This window comes from Poecilia formosa, unplaced genomic scaffold (assembly GCF_000485575.1).
Source record: "Poecilia formosa unplaced genomic scaffold, Poecilia_formosa-5.1.2 Scaffold462, whole genome shotgun sequence".
Lineage (NCBI taxonomy): Eukaryota > Metazoa > Chordata > Actinopteri > Cyprinodontiformes > Poeciliidae > Poecilia > Poecilia formosa.
The window spans coordinates 146,901-173,205 of NW_006800401.1; the positions used below are offsets into that span (position 1 = coordinate 146,901).

General features: G+C 38.5%; 3 protein-coding genes across 5 annotated transcripts in view; 2 read left to right on the forward strand and 1 right to left on the reverse strand.

Annotated features, from left to right (window-relative positions):
* cacng2b (calcium channel, voltage-dependent, gamma subunit 2b) overlaps positions 1-7,516 on the forward strand; it is a 69,154-nt gene extending 61,638 nt beyond the window's left edge. The window contains exons 3-4 of the mRNA XM_007577969.2: positions 2,946-3,086; positions 5,673-7,516. Coding sequence (XP_007578031.1) covers positions 2,946-3,086; positions 5,673-6,190 — 659 coding nt within the window. The 3' untranslated portion in view covers positions 6,191-7,516. The remainder of the gene's footprint in view (positions 1-2,945; positions 3,087-5,672) is intronic.
* Positions 7,517-13,556: 6,040 nt separating this feature from the next.
* On the reverse strand, positions 13,557-21,972 carry ift27 (intraflagellar transport 27 homolog (Chlamydomonas)). 2 transcript variants are annotated; one of them, XM_016664029.1, is made up of 7 exons: positions 21,323-21,972; positions 20,530-20,609; positions 17,001-17,060; positions 14,927-14,986; positions 14,669-14,786; positions 13,922-14,031; positions 13,557-13,741 (listed from the first exon to the last, which is right to left on the reverse strand). In XM_016664029.1, the coding sequence occupies exons 1-7, from the start codon at positions 21,354-21,356 to the stop codon at positions 13,703-13,705; spliced, it is 501 nt and encodes a 166-aa protein (XP_016519515.1). In that variant the 5' UTR covers positions 21,357-21,972; the 3' UTR covers positions 13,557-13,702. The 2 variants fall into 2 exon arrangements, with proteins under 2 accessions (XP_016519515.1, XP_007578032.1); XM_007577970.2 differs by having other exon boundaries at positions 13,557-13,807; positions 21,323-21,958.
* A 124-nt stretch (positions 21,973-22,096) lies between these two features.
* syngr1b (synaptogyrin 1b) overlaps positions 22,097-26,305 on the forward strand; it is a 24,258-nt gene continuing 20,049 nt past the window's right edge. Inside the window, exon 1 of one of the 2 annotated variants that reach the window (XM_007577973.2) lies at positions 22,097-22,576. In XM_007577973.2, coding sequence (XP_007578035.1) covers positions 22,475-22,576 — 102 coding nt within the window. In that variant the 5' untranslated portion in view covers positions 22,097-22,474. The remainder of the gene's footprint in view (positions 22,577-26,305) is intronic. The other variant, XM_007577971.2, reaches the window with a different exon arrangement.

The following is a 26,305-nucleotide window of genomic DNA, read 5'->3' on the forward strand; positions in this document are numbered from 1 at the left end:
ATGCTTCATTCACACACATATTGATGCGCCGATGGTGGCAAGATACTGGAAAATAGTCACAGCTGCCCTGGAGCAGTCTGACAAGAGGAGAGGCGGCCATGCACCACTGGGCCCTCTGGTCATCACCCACAGGCGAAGCAGGTGAAGTTTCTTGCTGAAAAGCAACTGGCAGCCCATCCATTATGAGGCAAATTCCTACCACCATAACCACCAACAATCATAAGACGATAAATTTGCTTTGAATCTTAGTTGCTTACCACATCAAGCATTTGGACACCATTTATCCTTATCCGCTATTTTTGAAGTATTTGTTCATTGATCTTGCCACTTATACAGTTTAACCCTTGTGCGTGTGAGGACTGAGGCAAAAGTAGAGGACTGTGGCAAAAGAATCAAGTTTTACGGGTGTGGGGTCGTTTGAACCCCATTTGTAAACACCAGGGTTAAGTGGCATCTCTTTCCTAATCCATAGAAATGAATATTATCTCGGCCACCCTCTGCAGCTATGGCAGCTTCTGCAAACACTTTCCACGATGTCAAGGATCATCTTCACAGGAATGTTTTAGCAATCCTTCCAGAAGCAGACATGTGAGACACTGGCGTTGTACAAGGCAAGTTCTTCCTCACCGAACCCTCTGATGCATCTCTTTATTGACCTGTACAGTGGTTCATAGTTAAGTTTGAACACCAAGAGGCCATTCCCAAACAGTTCCCACAAAGTTGGGTACATTGCTCAAAATGTGTTCATGATGCACTAAGGAACGAAGCCGCCCAGTCCAATTCCTGAAAACAGCCCCACACCCTAAACTCCATGCTTGCTGCCAATCTAAACTTGACGCAAAGAAATCACACAAGTGCTGGTCTTCTGGCAAATGCCAAATCCAGACTCGTCTGGTATATCTCCAGACAGAGGAGGTCTGATAGGTCAATCTGAAGAACATATTTCCACTGCAGCTGGCTTTACATCATCCAATCCAACATTTGGCTTTGATAATGTAGGGCTTGGCTGCAGTTGATCCGTCCATGAAACCAATCCCACAGGACTGGTCAATAAAACCACAATGATCTCTGTTGTGATAGATACTAGCCACAGTTTTCTTTCATATATCTTGTTTGATTTCTTTTCATTCATCCATCACTGCACACAACAAAGCAATGAGCTCGATGCGTCTCCGTAAAACACATTTAAAGGTGTAGTCAGCAGAGAGATTTACCAAAAAGAAATTATTCTAGTAACCAAACTGACGTAAACCAGAAAAGCCAAACCAACTATGTACTTGCCTACAACACCAATTTAAATCATTTAGGGATTTAACTATTCACTATGACTGAACATAATTCAACACAGAGGCTCCAAAATAACTAAAAGTGAATTACTGACTCTCTTAGTACAAAGTGTATGCTTCAGAAGGCTGCAAACATACAACCGTACAGTAACTTTTTTTACTTGAAATAGAAAAATGCTTACATCAGATTGCCTTACCGCCAGATTCTGTAGGTATGTGTGAAAAGTTTGAGTTTGTATGCATAGCTGTGTGAGTGGCACTGTAGACTGTGGAAAGCTAGCATTATGTAAATCGCGACATCAATCAACAACCAGAAAGACGGAGTGTCAGCCTCCACGGCGGCCTCAAGGAGGCTTTAAAAGGAAACTAAAAACATACTGAGCGCGTCTCTTGATGCCGCTGCCATGCGGCGCATTCGCTCACAGCTCAATCCTCTCCGTCGTTCTGTGTCTGTGCCATGATGTGCTTGGTGGCAGGGTGTGCCTGGAGGCCCGCATATTTAAAAAAAAAAAAAATCCTCCTTTTAAACTGCCTTCCTTCAGCTTAAAGCACAAGTGCAAAGAGAGCAGGGAGAGACAGTGAGACGAAGACTGCTGGAGGGAAAGCAGCTTCACAGAGAAGTGAAGGCCTGCAGTCTTTGTGCTCTTCCTCTCGTCTTCCCCTTTTCCTCTGCTCTCATATTTCTCTTTAATATGCAGGGTTTTTTTATTTATTGTTTAAAAGCACTTGTATTTTCACAATTTTTCTTTTAATGTGTCTGTTTTTTTAAGCTTCAATTCAGGCACCTGTTCTTATAGGTGCTAGCTTCGGCAAGTCAGAATGAATTTGCATGATGGACTTTCAGCTCTGTCTACATCCACTACCAATATAAATCCTATCAGGCGTGAGGACAGGGGCTTGGGAAAATATTCATGCCCTTTAACTCTTCTGCTTTTGTCACCTTGCGACCACATACTGGAGTTTTGTTTGGAATTTGACTAACAAACAAACACGAAGCAGTACATAACTAGAAAGTGAGAAAAAGAATACCCATTTTTCTAAAATTATGGAAAGTCTAGTGTTCATTTGTTTTCATCCCCTTTAAATCTGACTCCTAAATAAAATCTACTGCAACCAACCGTCTCCAGTCGTCACCTAACCGATGAAGTACATAAGTTATTCTAAGTAGGCTATTAGGGCCCGGACTTTAACACGTCAATTCCAATTGATCAAATAATTATATTGATTTTAGCACAATCAATTTTAAATAATTAGTCACATTAATTATTGCAAATACACTGATTCGTAGGGGAACCTTTGCATTTCTGGTACACTCGTAAATCTGACACACAAGCAACATTCACAAATAGCGATTCACGACTAGGGTTTCATTTTTGCTTCAAAAAAAAAAACAAAAAACACCTGATTGGTAAAAATGTTTGACTTTTGAAACTCAGAAATTTCAATGTCTTTTCTAGAGATTAATGTCAAAATTTCAGAGTTCTTCTTTTTTAAGCATATTTTCAACTTTTGGAGCTCAGAAATTTCTTCATTTTTTGCCAGAAATTTACTCCTCTTTTCCCTTCTTCCCTTACATACAATTGCACTAAAATGACGTCGGACACATCTCCGGCTTGTGCGCAGCAGTAAGGACTATATATATTTTTTGTGTCCCTCCAGGTGCTGTACGAGCCTCCAGCATCTTCCCCATCCTCAGTGTGATCCTCCTCTTCATGGGGGGGCTCTGCATCGCCGCCAGTGAGTTCTACAAGTCACGCCACAACATCATCCTCAGCGCCGGCATTCTGTTCGTCTCTGCAGGTATGCAGGGAGGAAGAGGAAGAGGAGTGGGGGAGGGGTGATGACAGGAAAGGGAGGAAGGGACCAAAGGACGAGTAACGGGCCAAGAGAAAATGAGAAACAAAGTTTGATGGTGCGAGGTGAATCGACATTCTTGAGAGCAATTTACAACTTCGACAAGACTGATCAAAAATACAAAGTAAAAGTTTAGACTCGATGCTGAGAATTTACCGATGACTGTCAGCTGCCTGGCGTTCGGTGTACGTGTCACAAGTCCCTCAGGATGAAGCCATGCAGACAACAAGAGGGCAGGTTGACATTTTCATGAACACTTTGTGTCTAACTGTGTGCTACGTTTCTAGGCCGTGGCCTACTGCGCTGCGCTACATAACTAGTTCTCCTCCGAGTTGAGAAGTCTGTGTTGTTCTGTGGTTTTTGCTGCGTCTGTCTCGCTTTCTCACCCTGTTGCTAGGCTCGGAGGAGGCCACTGGGATTGCTCTCTAAAAATAAGGCGTCCCTGATACTCGTTTACTTTGATCCATCTCAATCAGGTCTTTGAAAAATGAGGGAAACGAGAATTAAAACAACCTTTTATTTCAAGCACTGAAATAAAAGTGCTTGAAACCTAACCTTCAGCTAGGTTTGATTTGTCATTTTGACTCCGGAACAGATTGAAAAGATTTACAAAGGATGTGAAATAAAACGTTTTGTTTGCCGTTTAAGTGCTTTAGACATAAGGTGGTAAGGCATGTTCTACCTAGAGCCGCAGTCTGGCATCATGGATGGACCTAGCATTACATTCCTGTTGAGAAGGCTCTACCCGCTGAGATACAGTCATGTCCTAAATGCACTTTGTGCTCAATAAGATGCAAAGATAGAGACAATCCTAAAGTTATAAACAATTCCATCTTCTAGAGTTCTTTTTAAGTCATCCTTACTCCTTATTTTCCCATTAAATGTGTATTTTTCACAGGAATGTGAAGATACAGACACAATGTAATTAGGTACAAGTAAAGGGCAAAGACATATTTATAGGTCAGAAATTTTTTTAATATTGAGAAATAATGCATTTTACATTATAATCTTCTGCCAGGAACAAACATTATGGTAATTAATGTAATCTCTGCTCAGATGTGTTTTCCACAGATAATGTCTCAGTGACAGTTTGGTTTTATTTGTCAAGGAATCAGCCTTAATCAGCATCATGCAATGTAAATGTGTCTAAGTTAGCTAAAATAAGTTCATTTTCATCGGTAGTGACTTTGGCAGTTGTTAAAACCAGCCTAAAAATTAAACTTAAAATCACACATTAAATGTAGTCTAATGTGTAACTTGGAAAGAGACAGAGGTGAGTCCTATGTTTCACAGAACAGTTGTATTGATGCTGAGATTCAATTACACACACATGGACTCTGTTTACTACTTGATATCTGAAACCAGTTGGTTGGTGTAGGCATTTTATTTCAGGTTATAAGCTTAAAAAGAGCTCTGTATACTTATACACGCCACTTTCAAATTTCTATTTGGAAAAGCTTAAACTTTACAGCTTTAAGCTAGATTGCGTTGATTTATAACAAAAGATGAGTAAGATTGTTGTATTGTGGCAAAATATGAAGTGTTTGAATACTTACATGTTCTACAAACTTATGCAAATCTACTAATGCACTAATGCCAGAGCTAATTTTTTTTTGTTTAGCACTGTAGCATTTTGGTAACTTTAAAAATATTTAGTGCATTTACCTTCCCCCAAGTTATTTTCTGTGGATAAATTCTAAAGTGCTGATTTACTTTTAGCACTTTAGCATTAAAATCTGTTGAATACCATGTTGGTATAGCACGTTAGTAGAACTAAGGTCTAGTGTTTTATGGTTAGTGCAACTAGCTTTTTAGCTAGCGGTGGCCACTGCTGAATACTTAATACTGTATAAAAAAAAAATTTCACTTGTTAATACCATTCAAAGTATAGCTGGACATTCTATAGAAGGGGTTCTCACACTTTTTAAGCATGCAAGCTACTTAGAAAATGACAAGTCAAAACTCCCACTACATGCTACAAAAATACTATTTATTTATTTGTAGAATTTGTTTACAATTATATTGAGAATTCTTTATACATTTTATTTCATATAAAAGTGAAAGGTTTTTGTCTAATTACTTGGTCCAGCTCCCCCACTTACTTTTTATAACTTTTCTTAAATTTAAGAGAAAAACCCAGGGCTAAAAATTGGAGGTTACTCGCTGGCCAGCCAGTTCTGCTGCATTTAGCATCGATGTTTGTGCATGGGAAGTGAGTCAAGTGTTATAAAAAAGTCCCTTCTTCTTAAGTTATAATGGTGGTTGGCAGGCAACTAAAGGAAACTTTACTGCCACCAGCTGGTAAGGCTGTATATCAGTCAAGTAACAGGATGAATGATAGACTAATGTCTCTTTTATTACGTCATGTGATCTACCCAAATTTCCTTGACAATGAACTTGTAGATTGCGATGGCCCTGTTGAGCACCCCTCTTCTATTGCCCACAGAGATTAACTTGTTATTTTCTTAATACAGAAATATGTTTGGATTTTTTCTGAATTTTATTGATTCAGTTTTTACTTCTCCTTTCCAGGACTGAGCAACATCATAGGAATCATTGTATATATATCAGCCAACGCCGGTGACCCTTCAAAGAGTGACTCCAAGAAGAACAGCTACTCATACGGCTGGTCCTTTTACTTTGGCGCCCTCTCCTTCATCATGGCCGAAATGGTGGGTGTGCTAGCGGTGCACATGTTTATCGACCGCCACAGAGAGTTGCGAGTTGGCGCACGAGCCGCAGACTACCTCCAAGGTGCTGCCATCACGCGCATTCCGAGCTACCGTTACCGCTATCGACGCCGCTCGCGCTCTTCGTCCCGCTCTACGGACCCCTCGCACTCTCGCGAGGCATCGCCGGTGGGCCTGAAGGCCTTCGGGACGCTGCCTTCCACAGAGCTGTCTATGTACACGCTGCCCAAGGGCCAAACGGGCACCCCAACAGCGACCTATAACTCTACAGAAAGGGACCACAACTTCCTACAGGTCCACAACTGCGTTCAAAAGGACCTCAAAGACTCAGCGGCCAACCGGCGCACCACACCTGTATGAGAAACAGGAAGGCGGACCGTAGATTTTGGGGAAGAGTAGCAAATGAAAAAATGCTGGAGTAAAGAAGGGGAAACAGAATTAGACTGGAGAGGTAAAGGGGGACGGGGGTGGAGCAGCGGAGGTGAGGTTCTGAGCTCTTCAGAAGACCTCAGATAATCATTGAGTTTCTGGTTAAAAGAAAAACAAGAAAAAACGTAAAGAAGTAAAATTGCATAAAAAAAAAGAAACATGCATGATTTTCCCATGAACAATGTTTAACAAGTTTTAAACATGTTTGAGGGGGTTGATAAATCAGGAGGGGGGTGTCTGGGGTCTGTGGCTGTCTCAGGGTTGTGGATCCATGGAGTGGTAGGCTGGGCCAGACTGCCTTTATGAAGGTTATTATGGGTTTTTTTTCTCTTAAATTCCTAATAGAAATCTACTGGGCACACAATTTGCCCCTTTGGCCCAGCCTATGAAACTGCCTTTGCACTGTCATACCACACGCCCTCTTACACACACACACACACACACAGTGTAGTCCCTTACACCCCGCTCCTTCGTTGAGTTGGCGTTTCCTCTTGATTTCGTTCTTTAATCGCATTAAACTGTGAACCTACTGCGGTTTGGGATTCAAGCAGGGAGCAATTCAGGCCGCATAAAAACAAAAAAAAGATGAATAAGTTACTATTGATCATATATAAATATATAAATATATATGTTACTATATCATGACTAGCCTTCCCTGGTGCAAAAAAATATCCACGAGAAAAAAAAAGTAAAGTAACTGAAGTCGTCATGCAAACTGAAACCAAGATGGAGGATTCAGCATGACTGGTTCATCTGTTGGACTTCTGCCTATTCAATAGAAATTGGTTAGTATTAGACACATTATCACATTTTTTATGATAATAAAATAAAAAAATATATATATAAAACACATTTTGGAAGTCCACTAAAAAAGAAAAAAAAACAAAAAAAAACAAAAAAAAAAAACAAACCCTGGCCGCCATATTTGTTCAGGGTTAACAGGTGAAAAGTTAACCTTTTTTTTCCGTTGTCGTTTTTTCTTTTTTTAATTTATTAATGTATCTATTTATTTACTTATTTATTTTTGGCCCCTCGAAGGGGTAGCGAGGAAATGAACTGTGGGGCGAAGGGAATACGTTTCTCTGCAAACTTGAAGACGACTGTGGACAATGAAACGCCACTACTGCCAAAGACACAAGGTAGTGCGTGAGAGAACACAGCTACCAGCGAGCTGAAGTGAAGTGACTCCAAAAAAAGAAAAAACACAAAAAACAAAGGAAAAGAAACAGAAGTTATCAACTTGCATGCATGCTGATCCAAAAAAAAAAAATCATCAAATCTGCTTTTAAGGAAACCTATCTTTTTGAACAATTAGACTATGGTACGAGTAAGGGCAGTGGAAAAATAGAAATAACTGTTACAGTACTGTGTCTCTTCCATTTTTCTTCCTGTTTTAGGGGTGGGGGCTCAGGGCTGCGGAGTGGGGGCTTTACTTTGCTTGGAACAAAAACAAAACTTTGGACAAACGTTATCAAGGCTATTTTTAAGAGAAGAAAATCTTTGCCTTTTCATTTCATTTTGTTTTCATGATTAAGTTCAACTCAAATACAGCCTTAGTCTTTTTTTTTCTTTTTTTTTTCTTTCTTTATCTCAGTTCTCTTGCTTCTTTGGTTTGAACATTGTGTTGTTGTAAATGAGAATATATATTTAAAAAGAAGAAAAAAGTCTAATATCTTTCAGGGTGCCAAAACTGAATGATTCTGAACTTGGATGCTTCAAGTCCTGATGACGAATAAAAATTCACCCCTCCCCTGTAAGAACCTGAATGAGTGTGTTGTTTATATGTGCTCAAAGAAAACACAAGATATTTATATTTTATCTGTTAGCCTTTACTTTGCTAAGTGGTTGGCGCAGCAGGACTCTTATTCATCCAAATGTGATTCTATGACTAAGTTGGGAGCTAATGGATGTTAAACAACAGTTTGTTTTTTTTTAATAAAATGTTGGATACAACTAGATCAGTCAAAGTGTGTAACAGCAAACCTGTTAAAACTGTGGAATGGCTGTCCTTTAAAAAATGAACATGAGGGAAACGATTGAGGTTTAAAACCAGAACTTGTGTAATTTCAAAAACTGTACAGGGATTGAATTCGGCTCAGGATGGTAGCCACAGGTTTAGTTGTTTCAACATGACAATTTTTGATCAGAAAAACATCATGTTTTAGAGGCGAAAGGAGGTCTCGCTTTGACTGTCCGTAGTTTTTGTTAGAGCAAGAGAAGAATATGAAAGGCCGTGAAAATATTCATTATTGCATAAGTAGTCACATTTCTTTTAAAAGTGTTCGTTTCTAACGCGGTGTGGTGAAATGCAGATCTTATGCTGCTGAAATTAAACCATCAAAATATTTTTACAAGACTCTTACATGGATCATGAGTATGCTCCTTAACGTCTAGCTTCTGAAAACGAGGCTGCATACAAGCGGACCGCAGACCGCTACAAATACAGGAAATGGACTACGACGCAGAGCATTCTGGGTAAATAAAACCAAAACAGTCGCAAGAATCTCGTGGTCTTTGACCAATGACAAGAGAAATCGTACAACCGCTAAAATCTAGCATTACCCTATTTATGTTCACGTTTCTTAAAGAAGGAAGTTGCGCTCAGTGTCTTCTTCTGAGGTTTTTGTGTCAATTCCTTTAAGAGGTCTTTGTGCAGTGCCACCACAGGCGAGGACTGTAATAGGTCTTTCATATGGTTTGGTTTGTTTGACACAGTGCAGTGTTAACGTGAACCACAGGAGCTAATTATTAAAAGTTAATGGTTTAAAGTGAGTATTTACTTCAGATGGATTAGTCCTGACCTTTGTTAAAAGGTGAGCTCCTTGTTTTTCAGCTCATAGGTCGGTTCCTGACCTATGAGCTGCAGTTGCCACAGCAAATGTGCTTATGTTGTGCCTCGGTGCGCCAGCTGGGTCAGCTGTCAGTCAGACCGGCCCACCCAAAAGGTTTGGACAAGAATGGATCCTCTCTAAACTGCTGGCTAACACATCGTACCGTACATACATGCAGGCTTCTCTAACATTATGATTTCTGTTTGATGGGTTCTTGCTCACTCAGCATAAATTTAATGAAACGGCTGAATCTCTCTAAAGTGACATGGTGATTTTAAGCTTCAGGAACTAGCTTTCGGGAGATGATAACACAATCTAAGTCTTTAAAATCAGCCCCACTATCCTGCGTGTATCTTTTCAGCCATTTCTTTCTCCATCTGTCGCCACCTTTTCTCTTTTCTCTCTCTCCCTTGGTGTCCTCCCCTGGTGTGAAGATCAGAGAGGCTGCCATGTCTCTCTGCAGCACTGCTGTGATCTCCGAGGGGAGGCGAGGGAGGAGTGAGTGGGAAGGAGGAGAGCTGGAAGGGTCCGGGCCAGCTGTGGCGCCTGACTGAAACGGTGCCACACTGCCTCCGTCTGGCGCGGAGGAATCCTGGTGACTGGAGCAGTCTTTGCTCGAGGTGGATTAGGTTGCATAATTCTTCCGCATAACAGAAAAAAAAAAGATATTTTAAGCGAGTGTTCACAACCCTTTCAACCGTTTTTGTTTTGACACGATTCTGTCTCTTTAGTTGGGATTCAAATGAGAGAATGCCACTTTAGAAAACCCTTAACCTCAACAATTCTTTGAGAAGCATATTGAGCTAATTTAGTAACAGATTTTATGTAATTATAAAGAAATAGCAATAGTAGTATTCAAACAACAAATACGATTGAGTTCTAACTGGGTGTGTCTGGTGATACATAGCTAATACTATGACTACCTCAACCTCAAGGTCTGTTACAATCAGCAGGTCCTGCTGTGTGTTTTATGAGGTCAAAAGTTCAAAACTGTTGAAATTATCTAAAAAGCAACAGAAACAGTGCGAAAGCTACTGATACATTTCGAAATATGTTACAGAGTCATTTGAATGCAGTCGCTGTCATTTTATTCTTTATTCTCCAAAGGCGAACGGCAATTAAATTAATCTTCTTCGTTGTCGTGTTTGTGAGACTGGAGGTATTAAAGCTCATTATTGCATTCTCTGGTTGAGTCAGAGGGATGACACATTTTTTTCCCCCCTTCTTGTTTTAGGAACAGCTGTTGTTTCCTTCCACACCTGCAATTAGCCAGCTTTTTAGGTCAGGGACTGTTTGAGGCTATAGAACAAGCTGTGCTGGGTACACAAACACACACACACACACACAAACACAAACAGAAAACTAGAGAGTTCAACAAACCAGCGTTCATTTTAGACTTATTTCTAGTGTTCTAACATGACGGTATAATGTTCAAAGTGTTAATCTGTCGAAGTTTTGGATCAGCATCACCCCTCATTTATTCGTTTAATAACTCGTGTGCTGCAAGTTATTTTCAGTTTGTTTGGTAAAACTGACCTGTTGGCGCTAGATTAAATTTAATTTTTTGAGATACCAATCCAACATCATAAAATCAAAGGAACGACTGATGTAACATTTGTGCTAATCTAGGAACCTTGATTGTTTCATTTGAGGGTTGATGAATGGTATCAAATTTAATCGCCATGATCACACAAGGCCTTAAGCTATTTATTTGTAATGAGGAACCAAATGAAAATATGAGCACCTTTACTTGTGCAATACTAAAAACAGAAAAAGAGTGTTTTTAATATATTAATGCTGAATTGAATAATCTGTCATCACTTTGTACTAAAAGGGTTGGGCTAACATTTATGTGTGACAAACTTACCCAAATTAGGAATCACAAGGGAGACTTCATAGGACCTACAAACCAAAGTGCATAAATACTAATTATTGCAAAAGAGATGGATATGTTTGGGGGGAAACTTGCAGAAAACTTTTGTGAAAATGACCTGACCTAAGCAGTTCTGTTTTCTTTGACCAAGTGTTTCAATATCTGTGGATATGAACAGGCTTCTCCCAAAGCAATAAGCAACAGCCCACACTCTGTCTTGTGAAATTATTAAGTTTTGCTCCCAGGATATGCTACCACTAGAACGCTAGAATTGCAACCGAGATACAAAGAATGAAAATCTGGAAAGATATAAAACTTGTTGTAGTTCAACAGATCTGTGTGTGTTTTGCTTTCTGCATTAGCAAAAATCTTTTAGTTCATGTATTTTGTTTCATCAGTTGTGTAGATGCTTATAAAATCAGCAGTCAAGAAACAACTAATCAATGACATGATTCAAGTGGACATTTTACACCTAATCCTTATCGGTTATTAAATTAGATCAACACAGCTTCCTATGAAAGTACTAATGGTATTATAAAGAGGTAGTATTCTGTAAATCAACTTTTTTGGGCCTTACATCATGTTATATTGTTTTTCCTTCATCAAAAACGTACCTGGAGGGTTGCTTTGATTCCTTCATGCATCCTGGATAAATCCTTTAATCTCCTGTGGAAACCATTCAGATGTGTAAAAGCCCTGGGTGGACGCAGCGCTGCCTTCCAGAGGCAGCTCCTCCTCAGCGTTGTAGTTTCTGAGCTTCCAAATTGTTTGCTAATTAGCAGTAGCAGCAATTAGCAAACACCTGGTGTGACTGGGCATCAACTGAGCTTATTATATGAGCTATTTCTCAGACCATGTTTGCCAACCTTTAAGAAGTCTTAAGAGACGGGGTCCTTTCAACCTTTTATAAGGTTTTATAAAAGGCTTTTATAAGGGTTTTTTATTTTTATTTTATTTTATTTGTGGTTTTAGGGTCCTCGTGCTAAGCTGGAACTTTCTTAAAGGGACAGAGGCCCAATTTCATAGCCTTAAACTGTGAAGTCAAATTTATTTTAAGTCATGTTTGATATCATTTTTATAACTGAAGGTAACATAGTCACTTGATAGTCCTACAAAACTATACTATGTTGCTGGAACACACATTATTTTGTCTCACACAAAATGTCAGACATGGTTTTCTGTAGTTTGAAAATAACTATTGCATTCATTAATGAAGTTTGTACCTTTGCCAGCCACTTTATTAGGCACAGAAGTTTGATTCCTGGCTTGTAAAAAAAAAAAAAAAAAAAAAGTAGTGAATAAGTCACATTCTGTCTTAGTTGTGGTCAAATGAGATCATGTACTAACATCTGCTCATCTAATATTTTTGCTTAATAGAACATGAGCCCTTAAAAGCAATTTATTAATATTATGAGAAGTATGGTGTATTGTATAATATAACATAATGTGATTTTAAAAAAAAAAAACAGCGAAAAACAATGTGCCTGGCTTGAACTGATCATGGCCTCATTTGAGAGGTGGCAGCTGGTCTGAAAGGCAGAGAGACAACAAGGACATGGCTGTGACCTGGTTTGAATGGGAGGGCGCTAATTAGGATGGTGATTACTGGTTGCTAGCGCCACGCCGGGGACAGGACCAAAAAAGAGAGAGAAATATATAATATACATGTATATTTGACAGCCTGGAGTAGAGGGCTTAACAGCACATCAAAAGAGCAAGCAAGATAGATGGCAAGAGGAAAAAATCTTAAGAGCAGGAGGAAAAGGTGAAAGCAGGAACATAGGAGTTTTGTAAAAACAATTTAAAAAATACTTTTTTTTTCTTTCAATCCAATTCAAGTGAAAATGCAATGCTGATATGAAGTAAATTGTCACCCAAAACTGGGAACAGCTATGTAGAGAGGCGAAGAGAAAGGAGGAGGTGCTGTGAAGCTGCAGAATAACTTTTAGAAAAAATATTCTTTTTACACATTGGTTGAAACTGTCACTGTGTCATGACAGTATGGCATGAGACAGATAATCTGAGAAAAAAACTTTGGTTGTCCACCTTCTTCAACCAATCAGAGCCAGGAGGCGGGTCTTAGCGATATCAATCACAACTTCATGTGGCGATGCTCATCCTCCCTCTGCCTCCCCATCATTGCTCTCTGCTGCGCTGCAGCTAGCGCAGCCTGTCATAAGTGCTCAGTCTAGTTAGCAAACTGTGTATAAACAGTTTTCCTGTGACAGTAAGGAAAACTTACTGTCACAGGACAGTAAGTTACCAACCTGCTGGTAAGACATTTACCAGCAGGTTGACTGACAGTGCTAAACCCCGCCTCCTGGCTCTGATTGGTTGTTTTTGTTGCATTTCTTAAAACGGCAATAGTAACTCAGGGAGGAGGTAGAGATTGATTTTTTCACAGATTATCTGTCTCATAACAAACTGTCACAACATCGTATAAGATTAAACAAATATCGAAAAAAAATTAATAAAACTTAAAAACTGCAGCTTTTTGCCTTTTTTTTTTACTGTAGAATGAGTTGCAGTGATATTGTAGGTCACTGCTGTAAAAACAGATCTTGCTATCCTGATGATGAAACAAGACACTGCCTGCTCCTTATTTAGTCCTTTATTTAAACCAAAAATAATCAGAAAGCCTTTCGGTGTCCTTGTCAGAAAATCCTATTTTCCTAAAGCAATTCCTTCGTAGTGGTTTGTCTCAAACGGCTGTAAGCTCTGTGGTGAAGGAAGAGGAGTCTAGCCCGGCCCGAGGTTCTGCATGATCTCACGCTGCTCCTGGTAGAGAGAGTAGAAGGACTGTGCTAAGCTGAGGAGCGGGGCGTCACAGTTGTCCATCTCTTTCTGAAAGACATCGGCGTGATCACAATGAGATGCTGCTGACATGTCACTGGTGTGTTTGAGGAACAACTCATTATCAGGCTATTAACAGCATGAAGTGTTTTCAGCTTCACTCACAGCTGATGTCTCGTGGTACTCCAGTCCCTTGCTGTGGGCCCACTCCTTGGCCACGGACGCCTGTACTTCCCTTCTAGCGGACAGATCAGACTTGTTGCCCACGAGAACACCTGGGAGGTCGACAGTTACGCGCATACTTAGCAGCTTTTTAGACAGGAAAAGAAACAATCGGAATCGGTAGGTGGCCTGCCAGGCTTGTAATACACTGGGGGAAACCCAGACTGTATATTTATGCTCGCCTATTTTTGCCCCTAAATGACTTCAGTACACAAATAAACCAAAATTATCTCAATAATTTCATCCAAAACTTAGCTTTTTTTTTCTTTGATGTTTTCAGGGAAAGTTAAACATGATTAAATGATGTGGAGAAGGGGCGTTTTTTTTATTTAAATTAACCGAAGGTAAAAAAGAAAAAAACAAAAAACAAAAGTTGTCCAATCACATCTTGAAGTTGTTAGAATGGATTAATGTATTTGTAATATAGCGTAATTGTTAAGTTCTTGCTATTTTACTGAAAAATTCTATTAGGATTAAAACAAAAATAAAGTATGAATATAGTGGACATGAACCAACGTCCAATTGGCTGAGATTTTAGCAAAGTTCTGCTTTAGAGACCCTTCAAAGAGCCGATTAGGCTCCCACCTGTCATCTTTTCCATTAAGAAAACTTTATAAGATGACCTGTGTTTTTATATCGAACTCTAGGTTTGTCACAAATTAACCTCATTTTTTGTCCTCCTTTTCTTACCTGGCACATGGAGGCCTTTGCAGTGTGCTTGGACTCTTTCCATCCAACATGTGCAGTTAGCAAAAGACTGCTCATTGGTCAAATCGAACACCAGACACAGCAAAGATGGCTCCCCCCACTGCAGAAGGCAAGGTGATTGCAGAGGTGTCACACCCATTTCATTTGTTCTAATCCTGCGACATTAATGAGGTTCTCCAAACGGAGAACCTCATTAGTTTCATGCAAATGAAAACAGAAGAATCCAGGGAAGCTTCTGACCATTTTCTCGCAGCCCTCCACTAGCATCTCCTTCCCCGCCGAGTCTAAGATATAGAGCTCCTGGAAAGAGAGAAAAGGACGGCACAGGTGTTTCCCACAGAGATTTAGTCAAATTACGCGATTTAACATTCCTTTTCTCCGTGGAAAGGAGATCCATCTTCCCCTACTCTTCGGCCGTATTGCTTAGTGAATACTGATAAGGACCTAACAATGTTACATGTCTGGCGAAACTTTTTCTCTGTGAGTGATGGTTTCTGGTTCTCTGTTTTCAGCCCCCCCTGTGATTTTTTTTTTAGAGAGTTTTAAAACAGATAAGAACCCTGAACATCGCCTGGGTAGCTAATACATTTTGTGCAGATAAGCCTAAATGTTACCACAGATTAATCTACAATGTTGCTTATTTGTCTCTAAATCTGTTGTAATTCAGGATATTTATTACCAAAAGTTGCCTCTGCTGAATTCTAACCGCAACTAGCCGATAGATCACCTAATTAAACAAACGGAATAAAATATGCTTTTTTTTTTATAACTGCAGCTTATCTTTTCAAGCATATGTAGTTGTTAGCATATGCTAATATTGTTTTTCTAATATTCACGCTCTGTGTCGTGGATGATTTCATGACTAAATACACATTTAATACGTTCACTGACGTCCAACAATTTGCTAAGAATACAATGTAGAGGGTTTGTGTCTATATTTCCCAATTTAGTATCACTTTTTATTTCAAAGATATTATGCTTTTGATCAAGAAGTGCTGGCAAAACTCCCACTCAGGGTCCAGAACACCGGTGCCTCGTTTGCTTCGATTCTCTTTGGTCAACAAAAAAAGAGCCGACCGATCCGTCTGAGCCAAGTTTAATCAATTACAGCTACAACTAAGTATTTTCAGGCTAATAAGAGAAAAAGTAATAAGATATCACTGTGGACATAGAGTGAATAAATACTAAAAGAGGTTCTTGTTGCACTTATTTCATGCTACATATAATCAGCTGGCATTAATATCACAGTTACTGTTTTCATTTACTGCATTTTGTCCCAATCCCATTCACCGCTAGGGCTACAACTAACGATCATTTTAGTCATTGATTATTCTATTGATTATTCTGATGATTGATCGGATAAAAAATTGGCACATTTGGCAGATTTTTTATTTAACCTCTTAAGCTTTTTTATTTTAAAACAATATTAGAAATACATTAAAAGAGGCAAATGGACAAATAATAAAATAGAAAATAAACATGTTTGAGCCTAAATGCAATAACATAACAGTGCTTTGGTGAATTTAAACTGGATGATGCTAAAACTAAAACTATGCCACTTATCGGTGTGTTGTCTTCACACGCAACAAAATTATTTTGTTAATTAACATATGACAACATCATATTATCTTAACTAGAATTAATTAATTAAACACAACAAATACACATTTATTATGTGTTAATGTGAAATGAAATATTAACGTAACGTGAACAACTGCCCTGTTTCACTTCGAGGGTATTTAACGACAAAAGAGTTTTATCCTAAATGCTATAGATATATGTGTAATATGTTTTATATATATATATATATATATATATATATATATATATATATATATATACCAGAGAGAAATACCAGGGCCTCAGAGAGGAACTGGAGAAGGCCTGGAAGGTGAAGACCACAGTGGTGCCTGTGGTCATCGGGGCCCTCGGGGCAGTCACCCCCAAACTGGAGCAGTGGCTCAAACAGATCCCAGGAACAACATCAGACATCTCAGTCCAGAAATGTGCAGTTCTAGGCGCAGCCAAGATACTGCGCAGAACCTTCAAGCTCCCAGGCCTCTGGTAGAGGACCCGAGCTCAGAGGATGAAAGAGACCACCCATGGAGGGTGAGAGGGGAATTTATATATATATATATATATATGTATTTATATCACCACCTCAAATTTTTGTGCATTCAAGTAGATTAAAATATCTTGAATAGAATTTTTATCAACATTGTAGCTGACTATGAAAAAAAAGGTTATCTTGAATTCAATTACACAGAAATACAACTAATTCCTAAGGAGTGATCATGAACTTTCATTGACTTACCACGGAGTCATTGGTCTCTGGAATGTTGATACATTTCATCACCAGCTCCACTCCCGTTGTCTGACAAACACAAAAAAAAAAAACATTTTGTCACATCACATGCGGCTTCGTTCAAATGAATTTATCAGTTTACAACTACATTATGCTTATATACAAACAAGAGAGCCAAGCACAGAGGTAAATGAGTTGTCTTTGCACACAGCAAACTGTCCATGGTGATTTATGGCTCATGCCAACACAGAGACGTCACTAATTTGCTGCTCAACTTGGCTTGAATGCAAATTCACTACCTACCTTGATGCTGAGATCCTTGCCAGACCTCAGGTACTGTTTGCTCGTTTGCTTTATATCCAAGTCCCAGTAATGTCTCAATAAGGATAAATTCATAAGAAAGGAGGAGTACAAGCTCTAAACAGCAGTATCATTACAACAAGATGGAGATCCAAAAGTTTACTGGTTAAATCAAGAGTGAGGGTTTATGATATCAGTAAGGTTTGTTTGGTTATATCCCTAGCAATACATATCAAACATGGGAAATAAGTCAACTATGGAGCTTTTAAGGGTGTTTTTCTGCACTAATGTGCATATAAAGTGTGGTTTGAACCATAAATTGTGTTATTTTTCTCTCTTATAGAGTGTTACGTTTTTCAGTCACAATGACTAGATTTAAAAAAGATGGACTTCAATCAAATTCCACCCTCCTCCAGACTGCCAAGGCACTCTGCTATAATTGTTCCAGGAGTTTATCTTCAGAGAAAATTGTTGATTAGCAATTAGAGTTGACCTTGGAGAAGTAAATTTCTAGGTTTCCTCACATCAGCATCTAACTCTAAATTGATTTGATCTCTGCACCTCGTAGTTAACTAAGCATGTCAAATGCAAGAGGCTGAAATCTGCAAACACCCACGCGTACCTTTCACAGTCGATGCTTCTGCGAAATACAAACACATACAGCTTCGGATCAACATTTACCTGATTTATACACAGTCACAGTTCATAATGAGGTTCCGCTGGTACGCATACACACACACAGAACATGCTGCAGTCCCACCAGAGACTGGTCTAATGAGCTGGTGTGATGCATAGGAAGCTTCTTGCTGGAATGTCAATGAGAGCCTATTAGCAACAAATAAGCTTGGAATATTGCTACCAGGCTGTCTGACATTTTCAAAGGAGGACGTGAGCAGAATGGCAGGCCGGCATCGGCCGCCGTTCAACATCAAAAGTTGAACAATCTGAAGGATGATTTAGGTGAACTAGGGGGAGATCATTTGTAGCATTAGCCTGTTTGTAGAGTTCATTCTAAATCAAGAAACACTTTTTATTTTTTCCATCAGGAATTAAATTTTTATGACACAAGTACTACATTGGCATAGAGCTTATTTTCTAAAGTCAACCAGCGTAGTGCATGTAGGTGGTGCTTGATCTTTGCTCGTCACTGTTAAAGCTATGCAAATTTGTTGAACGTTATTACTGACATGACCACAAGAGATCTGATTTGCTAAAACTGTATTTCTGGATAAATCAGATTTCTGCAAAACCTCTGGATGGCTCACTGCCTCCGTTGTTGATTCAGCAAGTCTTCGCTAGGATTAGCTCATGGAAGCTCTTTCTTTTGCATATAAATGTTTAGAGGTAGCTGTGGGAATATTCCAGAAAAGGCAACAATCAGCTTTACTTTGTTCAGGTGTTTTAAAATAATTGATTAAAATTAAAACTTCTTTTTAAAGTGTAACTACGTGAAAGCACAACCTACAAATTTTGAAGAGTTTCACCAAAGTGGGTGGAGCCAAGAGACGCTGAGGGGCGTGGCCGGATGTGTGGGGATGAGCAGAGAGGGTTAAGCCAAGTTGTAGTCAGGACTGTTGCCAACTTAGCAACTTATGTTGCTATATTTAGCGGCGTTTTAGACACCTCTAGTGACTACTTTGCAAAAAGCGACAAATCTAGCAACTTTTTACTTTTACAACAAAGACTATTAGTTCACGTTTTAAACTGGGTTTTAAAATTGTTCTAACCTAGCAGTGATGATTAGCATAAGATACCATTTTTGTGTTTTTCTGAAACTTTACATTTACAAGCATGTCCTGTTTTGGTGGGGTTTCTTTTTTTTTTAGGTGACAACCTATTGTACAAAAATCGGTTGCATTGTAAACTTGTGGTTATAACATCAAAACATCCAACAATGCTGCTGTACCTGCTATAGTGGCTTTCCAGAACCCTGCAGTATTAATTATCGACGTTCTTGTCACCTCAGAACACCAATAGTGCTGAAGTAGCAAAGCCAGAACAAACACACACACACACAAACACACACAGTAACTCTTGGCTTTTTTCCACCCAGTATTTTCCAACCTTTTAGTTTAGCAATGAGCCACTGGACTAAATGATACACTCAGCAAACATTTATTTATTTTGAAAGAAATTAATGAGGGCAACATTACTGCATATACTTTATACTCACAAGTCATGCAGTAAAGTCATGATAAAAATAAAATTTCACTCCTATTGTTTCATCTGGTCTTTACTGGCTTGTAAAATTAGCTGAATCTAATCTTCAATTCATAAAACCTTGTCAGTGTCACAGAAAATTAAATTAAACAAAAAGATGAAGACAAAACAATAAAGTTTGTGTAAAAATAAGCTCACCTCAAAAAACATGAATTTCAACAAAAGAAATTTGTTGAAATTCATGGTAATGAATTCAAGAATTCATTACAATGACTGTATTTCCATTTAGAGTAAATTTCAAATCTTAATTTGCCAGGATTGTGAATCATTTTTAACTGTACATATGTTGCTAACATTACATAACTAAAGCATTTGTTAGGTTGGTCTAATGTTGCTTTCTTTTCATTTGATCAAAATGGGCTTCCAGCAAATTATTTATTTACCATAATACTTGAAGTAGGCCATACAAATACAGATGCTCGTACTTTTCAAAAAATGTTTTTAACAATAAGCACAAATATATATCACTTGAATATATACCATTTCTTCTGGTGTGTTTGTTTTTAACTGCAGCTTTGTAGCAACATCTGAAATGACATAAAATTATGTAACATATATAACCTATCGCTACTATTATCATGTTGTGTTTTGTACATGTTCTTCAGTTAGCTCCTGTGAGTAAAATTCAACAATTCGCAACAAATTTAATAAAGCACAATGTAGTTAAACAATTACAACAATAATCTATACCCATGGATCAAGCTGTTGTGCTCAGTTGAAGCTGAAATTGAAATATTACATTTGATTAACTTCAGAAACTTAATGCAACTTACTAGTCCAAGGCTTTTAAAATCATCCAGCAATGAAAGCCATAGTTTACAGAGTCACATTAATAGTTTAGTTTCTTCCTTCATGACTATTTTGTACTTCAGTAATTCCAAATAGATCAATGTGGGCTCTCAAAAAGCACATTATGTACTTTATGCACTACTAAGACCAATATTATTGGTGATGAAAGCTCTCCAGACTAGTTTAGTTGATGACATGATATGATTAACATTTTGCAATTTGCTCTCACCAAGCTATAGTTCTTCTGGAACAGAGATCCATCATTGTAGAAGATGTGAGAAAGACAACTTTTCCCCACCGCAGCATCCCCTGTACATATAGGAATAAAAAAAAAGGACTTTATTTAAACTACATTGTCAATCGTGATTTATTTTTTTTTATGTTTTTGTTAACAGATAAATATTCACTAAGTGATTTAGATGTGTTTTATACATTAACTGATTACAATAGATTAAATGTTTAATTGTCTTTTCAGATATTAGGACGATAAGCAATTATCCTTGGCTAAATCAGGACAAGACAGATGTTTTTAAATAATGATTTTTCAGTAAAACTTGGAAAGTTTGTTTTATGTTTTTGCTATTTACATCACATTTTAACAAGAACACATTAAGAACACATTTGATCAACTGCTGTTGCATTTATTGCTGTACGTCTTAAAATGGACTTTTCTGTCTTTTAAAATATTTGCTATTCTGCAGATCATTTTTCATGCTATATTGTGCGTGAAAAATGCTTTGAAAAGGTGGAAACGTGGATACTGACAATAAACACTACATCTAGCTGGCTGAGAGTCCAACATAATTTCCTGTAATGTTTTTAGTTGGATTTAACCAGCAAATTGGAGGAACAGCAAACCGTAGCTAGTATATGATAACACGTAGATAAACACGTATGTCAGCTGAGCTTTAGGGTGTATTTAATAAAGAAGAAGCAGATGTTTGCCTGTTCATTGGCTTTTAGCCCCTGTGTGAGGGTTGTAAGACAGCGTAAACTCGCAGTTAAACTTCCACAAACCTTACCGAGAAGCAGACATCTTGCCCTCAACTTCACCATTATACGGCGTACATTCGAAACCTCGTGAGAAATGTGTTAAGCTTCTGTTAATAAATGAAATAGCATTCCTGCTAGCTGCTTTAATCTTCCATTCGCCTCGGCAACATGGACAAAACACGTTTCCTAGCAACCGTTCCCAGTAGCGACTCATTGGTCCACTCAGCCAGCACGTAAGTGGCTATATCATGTTCTCATTGGCTACTTGTGATGACATGGCATAGTTCCCCTGAAGAGGTCTTGTAAGGCAGAGCGTTTGTAAACAGAGAAGAAAAGCATATCAAACTTTTCTGGTGTGTGCGGCTCAGTTTCCGCCATTTCCATGTATGCTAACCAGCTAACCAAGTGTTGTCAATATGGGCTGTTTTAAACAAAGTATGCATAAAGCAGTAATTAAAATAGAAGAAGTCCATATTGAAGCAAAGAATAATATGACCACTAGAGGGCAGAAAAATGCACCATAAATCACTCAATTACAGTGAGATGCATACATTTGTCTTTTTAATGTGATGGAGCAGTGCTACTGTGTGCTTTAATTAGATATAAAGAAAGCAACTGTTTTCTATATGTTTCCAATGTAACCGGTGTGGCATCATCCCAGGGGAAAGAGCTCTTTGAATTCGAGCCACCCAAAGCAGCGCGTGACTACTTGTGATCCTGTGAGCAGGGGCGCGTGCCCTATAAACATTTCTGCTTGCTCACGGGGCCAGTGTGTAGAGTGGGTGCGCGCTCCCGTAGAAATAACACGATTCGCTCAAGGCGTGACGACCGAAGCGCGTTCACGTGGCGGGGTAATACAGCATCATCAAAACACTGAAACACACCTCCATCCAGACAGCTCAGCTCCTAGCCGGAATAAACAAAAACACAAAGTAAAGACAAACGAGGGAGAAGAATATTGCGCGCTCGAAAGCTTTTAATTTTTATTTTTATTTTTTGCATCCATCCGGAGCAGGATTGGGGGAATTTTTCCGTGTCGACTACCCGGTGGTTCTCTACACACACACACACAAACACACACCTACCTTGTGCCTTTGAGAAGAAAAAAAAAACACACACACAGCGGGGAAGGAGACGGGGATCATCTGAGAGGCGGCTGTCTAGAGAGGAGGTGGAGGACAATGGAGGGGATGCAGGCATACGGAGCCGGGAAAGCCGGGGGAGCCTTCGACCCTGTCACCTTCCTCCAGCAGCCTCAGACCATTCTCCGCATCGTGTCTTGGGTAAGCAAAACTCAGAGATGACAGATGTGAAAAGTGGGATTTGTTATGGCTGTGCATGTACGGCGTTGTGTAGGCCTTGTTTGGTGAGTTGTTCTAAAACGTTTTTTTTTTTTAAATAAATAAATTCTTTTAAAACATTTTTTATCAAAGACACAAATAATGTCCTTGCCACCATTTTTATAACGTTGTTTTTGTTCGTTTTGGTGTCAAGGACAAGCGACTATATTTTCAGTTTACATCTTTTCCTGTACACATAGGCTGTTGTTGCTGTAGTATCCCATTGTGTAAGACTTCTAGTTTAGTATTAATATTTAATATGATTACATTTAAACTGAATAAACCGCTTTCAGAGTTTTTGTTTTTCTAATAGCTGGCACTGTCAAAACCACCGAGGAGCAGCACTAATCAAAGGGCTGCAACAGTTGGGGAAACTTTTAAAGATGCTCTTTAGGTCAGCAGCCAAAAGAATCTGAACTCAGCAATCCTTTTTCATTTGATCCAAGGTTTTAATGGTCATTTCTCACAGTAAGTTGCTCTTAATCTTAAATGATGTGTGACACAAAGGTTTATTTTCCACTATAAATAAACCCTGCTAATTTAAAGAATTCATTGGTTTGTACAAAGGAGCTCCATTGAGTTCATCCTCTTAGCCTCTTAGTAAAAAAAATACATATATTTTTACTGAGTCACATCTGTGGTGTTAAATGCTTAGGATGAGGAAGCACTGATGTATAAATAAATGAGGTTCACTTTTCAGATCCACTTTCAGACAAAAAAGTGGAACTGGAAATATTGTGTTATAGAAAGTATTACAACCAGACTCTTTAGTTGCCCAACTATATAAAAGTCTGACTTTATGTTATTGCTCATGAATTTCTGAAGTTGATGTTTTCTAGTATCATTTAAGGTAAATAAAGAAAAAAAAAAGAACTCTTTGAAGTTATCCTTCTCCTAATTTCTTTATGTTTTGGTAAAATCTCATGTGAATGTGACGTGAAGTTCCTTATCATGTTGGCCTTGGTTTTGTAAATCTTTCAGCTTTATGAAAGTTGCATGCCTTCATGCCGTTAACTTGTTACCCATGAATATCATGTGAGGCTAAGTCATGGGGTTACCCACTGAAGCATAACATAATCATACCTGATTTTCCCCAGTCACAGGGTGACGCTTTTTGCTGTAGTTGTGAGTATGCCGTATAAATATCACATATTTTAGTCAGAACTTTGCACCTGATTAATTTGAGAATATGTCTTGGAAAGGCCCTTTAAAGAGGGAAAGGCCCTTTAAATAGGGCTTCTATCGCCCTTCTATCGCTAACATGTTAGCGAAAAGAGACAAAATGTTCAAAAATCTTTGCAAGTCAAAATTTTGCAAGTGTGACGTACACGTGGTTTTAGACACTTTTAAACTGATTCCCTTAAAAAAAATAAAAATCTGCTACTGTAGTAGCGATGCAGCATGTAAATCCTTTACGACAGGAAAGCAAGAACAAAAAGCCGATTGACTGATATAAAAGCAAATTTTTAAACAATTTTATTCAGTAATTTTTTGTTTATTTTTAAGTGGACAAAGTGAGTGAAAAATATCTTTAAAATCAGATATTGGATTTGGCATTAAAAAGAAATGCTCAGATTTTTTCATTTTTAAATTATGTCGCCCAGCCCAACTAGCACGTCTTGTAACTTCAAGACAGAGTGGTACTGTCTATTAAACAATAATAAATCTTTGATTTATCATGTCAAGTTGTTCTAATCTGGATACTTCCAATAAAGAATAACAATAATGGATATTGTTATATTTGCAATAAATGATTGCAGTCTTTACTACTAAAGACTCTTTAGTCTTTACTGTTTCTGTAAAGTTTTTCTCTGCAATATTCTAATTATTTGATTTGTATTTTTTATCAAATTAATTCATTATTGATCCAAAAAAAATTGTTAAAAAAATGATTAAAATTTTTCTAATTAAACTATCTCTATTTCCCGTAGAGTTCAAAGTTTTATTTGATGAGTTATCAGAATGTAAACAGCTGATCATTTTACCAGACATTTTGCTGTTTGTTGTTATTAAAACGCATTAACGGGGGTCAGAAAAAAAAAAGTTTTTAATCGGGCTCGCATGTAGGTATGCAGTTATCAAATGCACCACCCCCACAGTGTCACCGGAGCAACAACACATCTCCATGGTAACAGCCACGGGCGGAGTTGTGGTGTTTTGAATTGATAGTCTGCTGCAGCGTGTGGGGGAGGAAGCTGTCTGTTGTTTGAATGTCCCTGGACTGAGGACATCAAACAGGGACGACCAGAGCAGTTTATGAATGGTGGTGGAGGGTTGTCAATGTCCCACTTGTTGGCCATCATGGGAGTTGACTGCAGAGGTGATAATGAGTGTGTGTGTGGGTGTGTGTGAGGCATGTTGTGATCCACGGCAGAGTCGAGGAGCAGGGAACACAGTGACAGATGGAAAAGAGGGTACCCTGCGTATGATCGGAGCCTTAAATGAAGATCAAACCAAACGCCGCCAATCTGACTTAACAAGCAAAGACAAAGTATTTTCGCCTCAGATTTGACTTTGATCTGCGTTCAGAAAGAACTCCGCTGTTGTAGCTGCTGATATTCCCCCATCTTTTTTTCTTTTGTTGCTTTGAACAGAGTTCCTGAAATTCTGCCAGCAGGAGCAAATCCTTATAAATGTAAATGGGATGTTCAGTTTAGCTTTGTGCTCGAAGTGTTTTTATACATTAACCCAGTGCAGCACAAAACGTAGCGCACGACTGCTTCAACCGCTTAGCTTCACTTTTCAAAAACAAATACACAGGAAGTTTAGTGTTTGGTATTTTTAACTACTGCATCTAAAGCTTAGATAAATGACCTTGAACGTGTTACAGTCCTTAAGAGCAAAATCTAGTTATATGAGCATCGCTTAGCTAGCAAGGTACACCAAGATTTTCAAACTACTTTTTTTTATTTTTTAAGAAACCAACACTGCACCTTACCCTCCTGTTACTTAGCACTATATGGCCAGCTAACAGGCTAGGTAACCAGACACTTTGACATATTAACAAGCTATTTTCAGCTTTACTTCCTGTTTTACCCTATACAGCTGTTGAATCATTAAGCTTATATAAAGCAGAAATTAAAGCAATGCTAGCCGTTTTTGTTTTGTTTATTATAAATCCTGTAATACGGTGAAACGTTTGAGTTAGCAAACTCTAAATCATCTGTTACCAGTGCGTAATGCGGCCATAGATCTATTTCTCAGTAAAATTATTATTCTATTTTTCACATTTCTCACAAAATGTGTGACATGAAAATAATCTGCAGGTCAGCTTGTAATTTGCCAGCTGTAGTTTAAAAACAGCGTTTCTTTGTATGAGTGGAGCGTTTTCCCTTTCCAAAACACAACTGTGTACTTATGGGAGTTGAAATGTTACTACTAAGCAGCCAAAATGCTCTTTTCCTGTAAGTATAGTGAAATATAGTAGCCACATTTCAGCCAGTTGATAGGCAGTGCACAGCAACAAGTGGGGAAAGGGCAGCACTGTTACTGTTCTGGCTCCATACGGCCAGAAAAACATCCGTTCATCTGAGGATTCTTTTAGACTACACGTTTTAAACGTCACACTTGTACACGTCCATAAAAGGTTGTGATGTCACAAATTCCTATAACTGGTAGCATAATAATTTATTATCTGATGCCAAACTCCAAATACTTGCTTTTTTTCACTGA

Excerpts from the sequence above, each read along its gene's own strand:
- ift27 (XM_007577970.2), bottom strand. The coding sequence starts at position 21,356 with ATGGTGAAGTTGAGGGCAAGATGTCTGCTTCTCG. Across the intron at positions 14,032-14,668 it reads CAAAGGCCTCCATGTGCCAG|GTGTTCTCGTGGGCAACAAG; the intron begins GTAAGAAAAGGA and ends TCGACCTCCCAG. Across the intron at positions 13,808-13,921 it reads AGTACCACGAGACATCAGCT|AAAGAGATGGACAACTGTGA; the intron begins GTGAGTGAAGCT and ends GATGTCTTTCAG.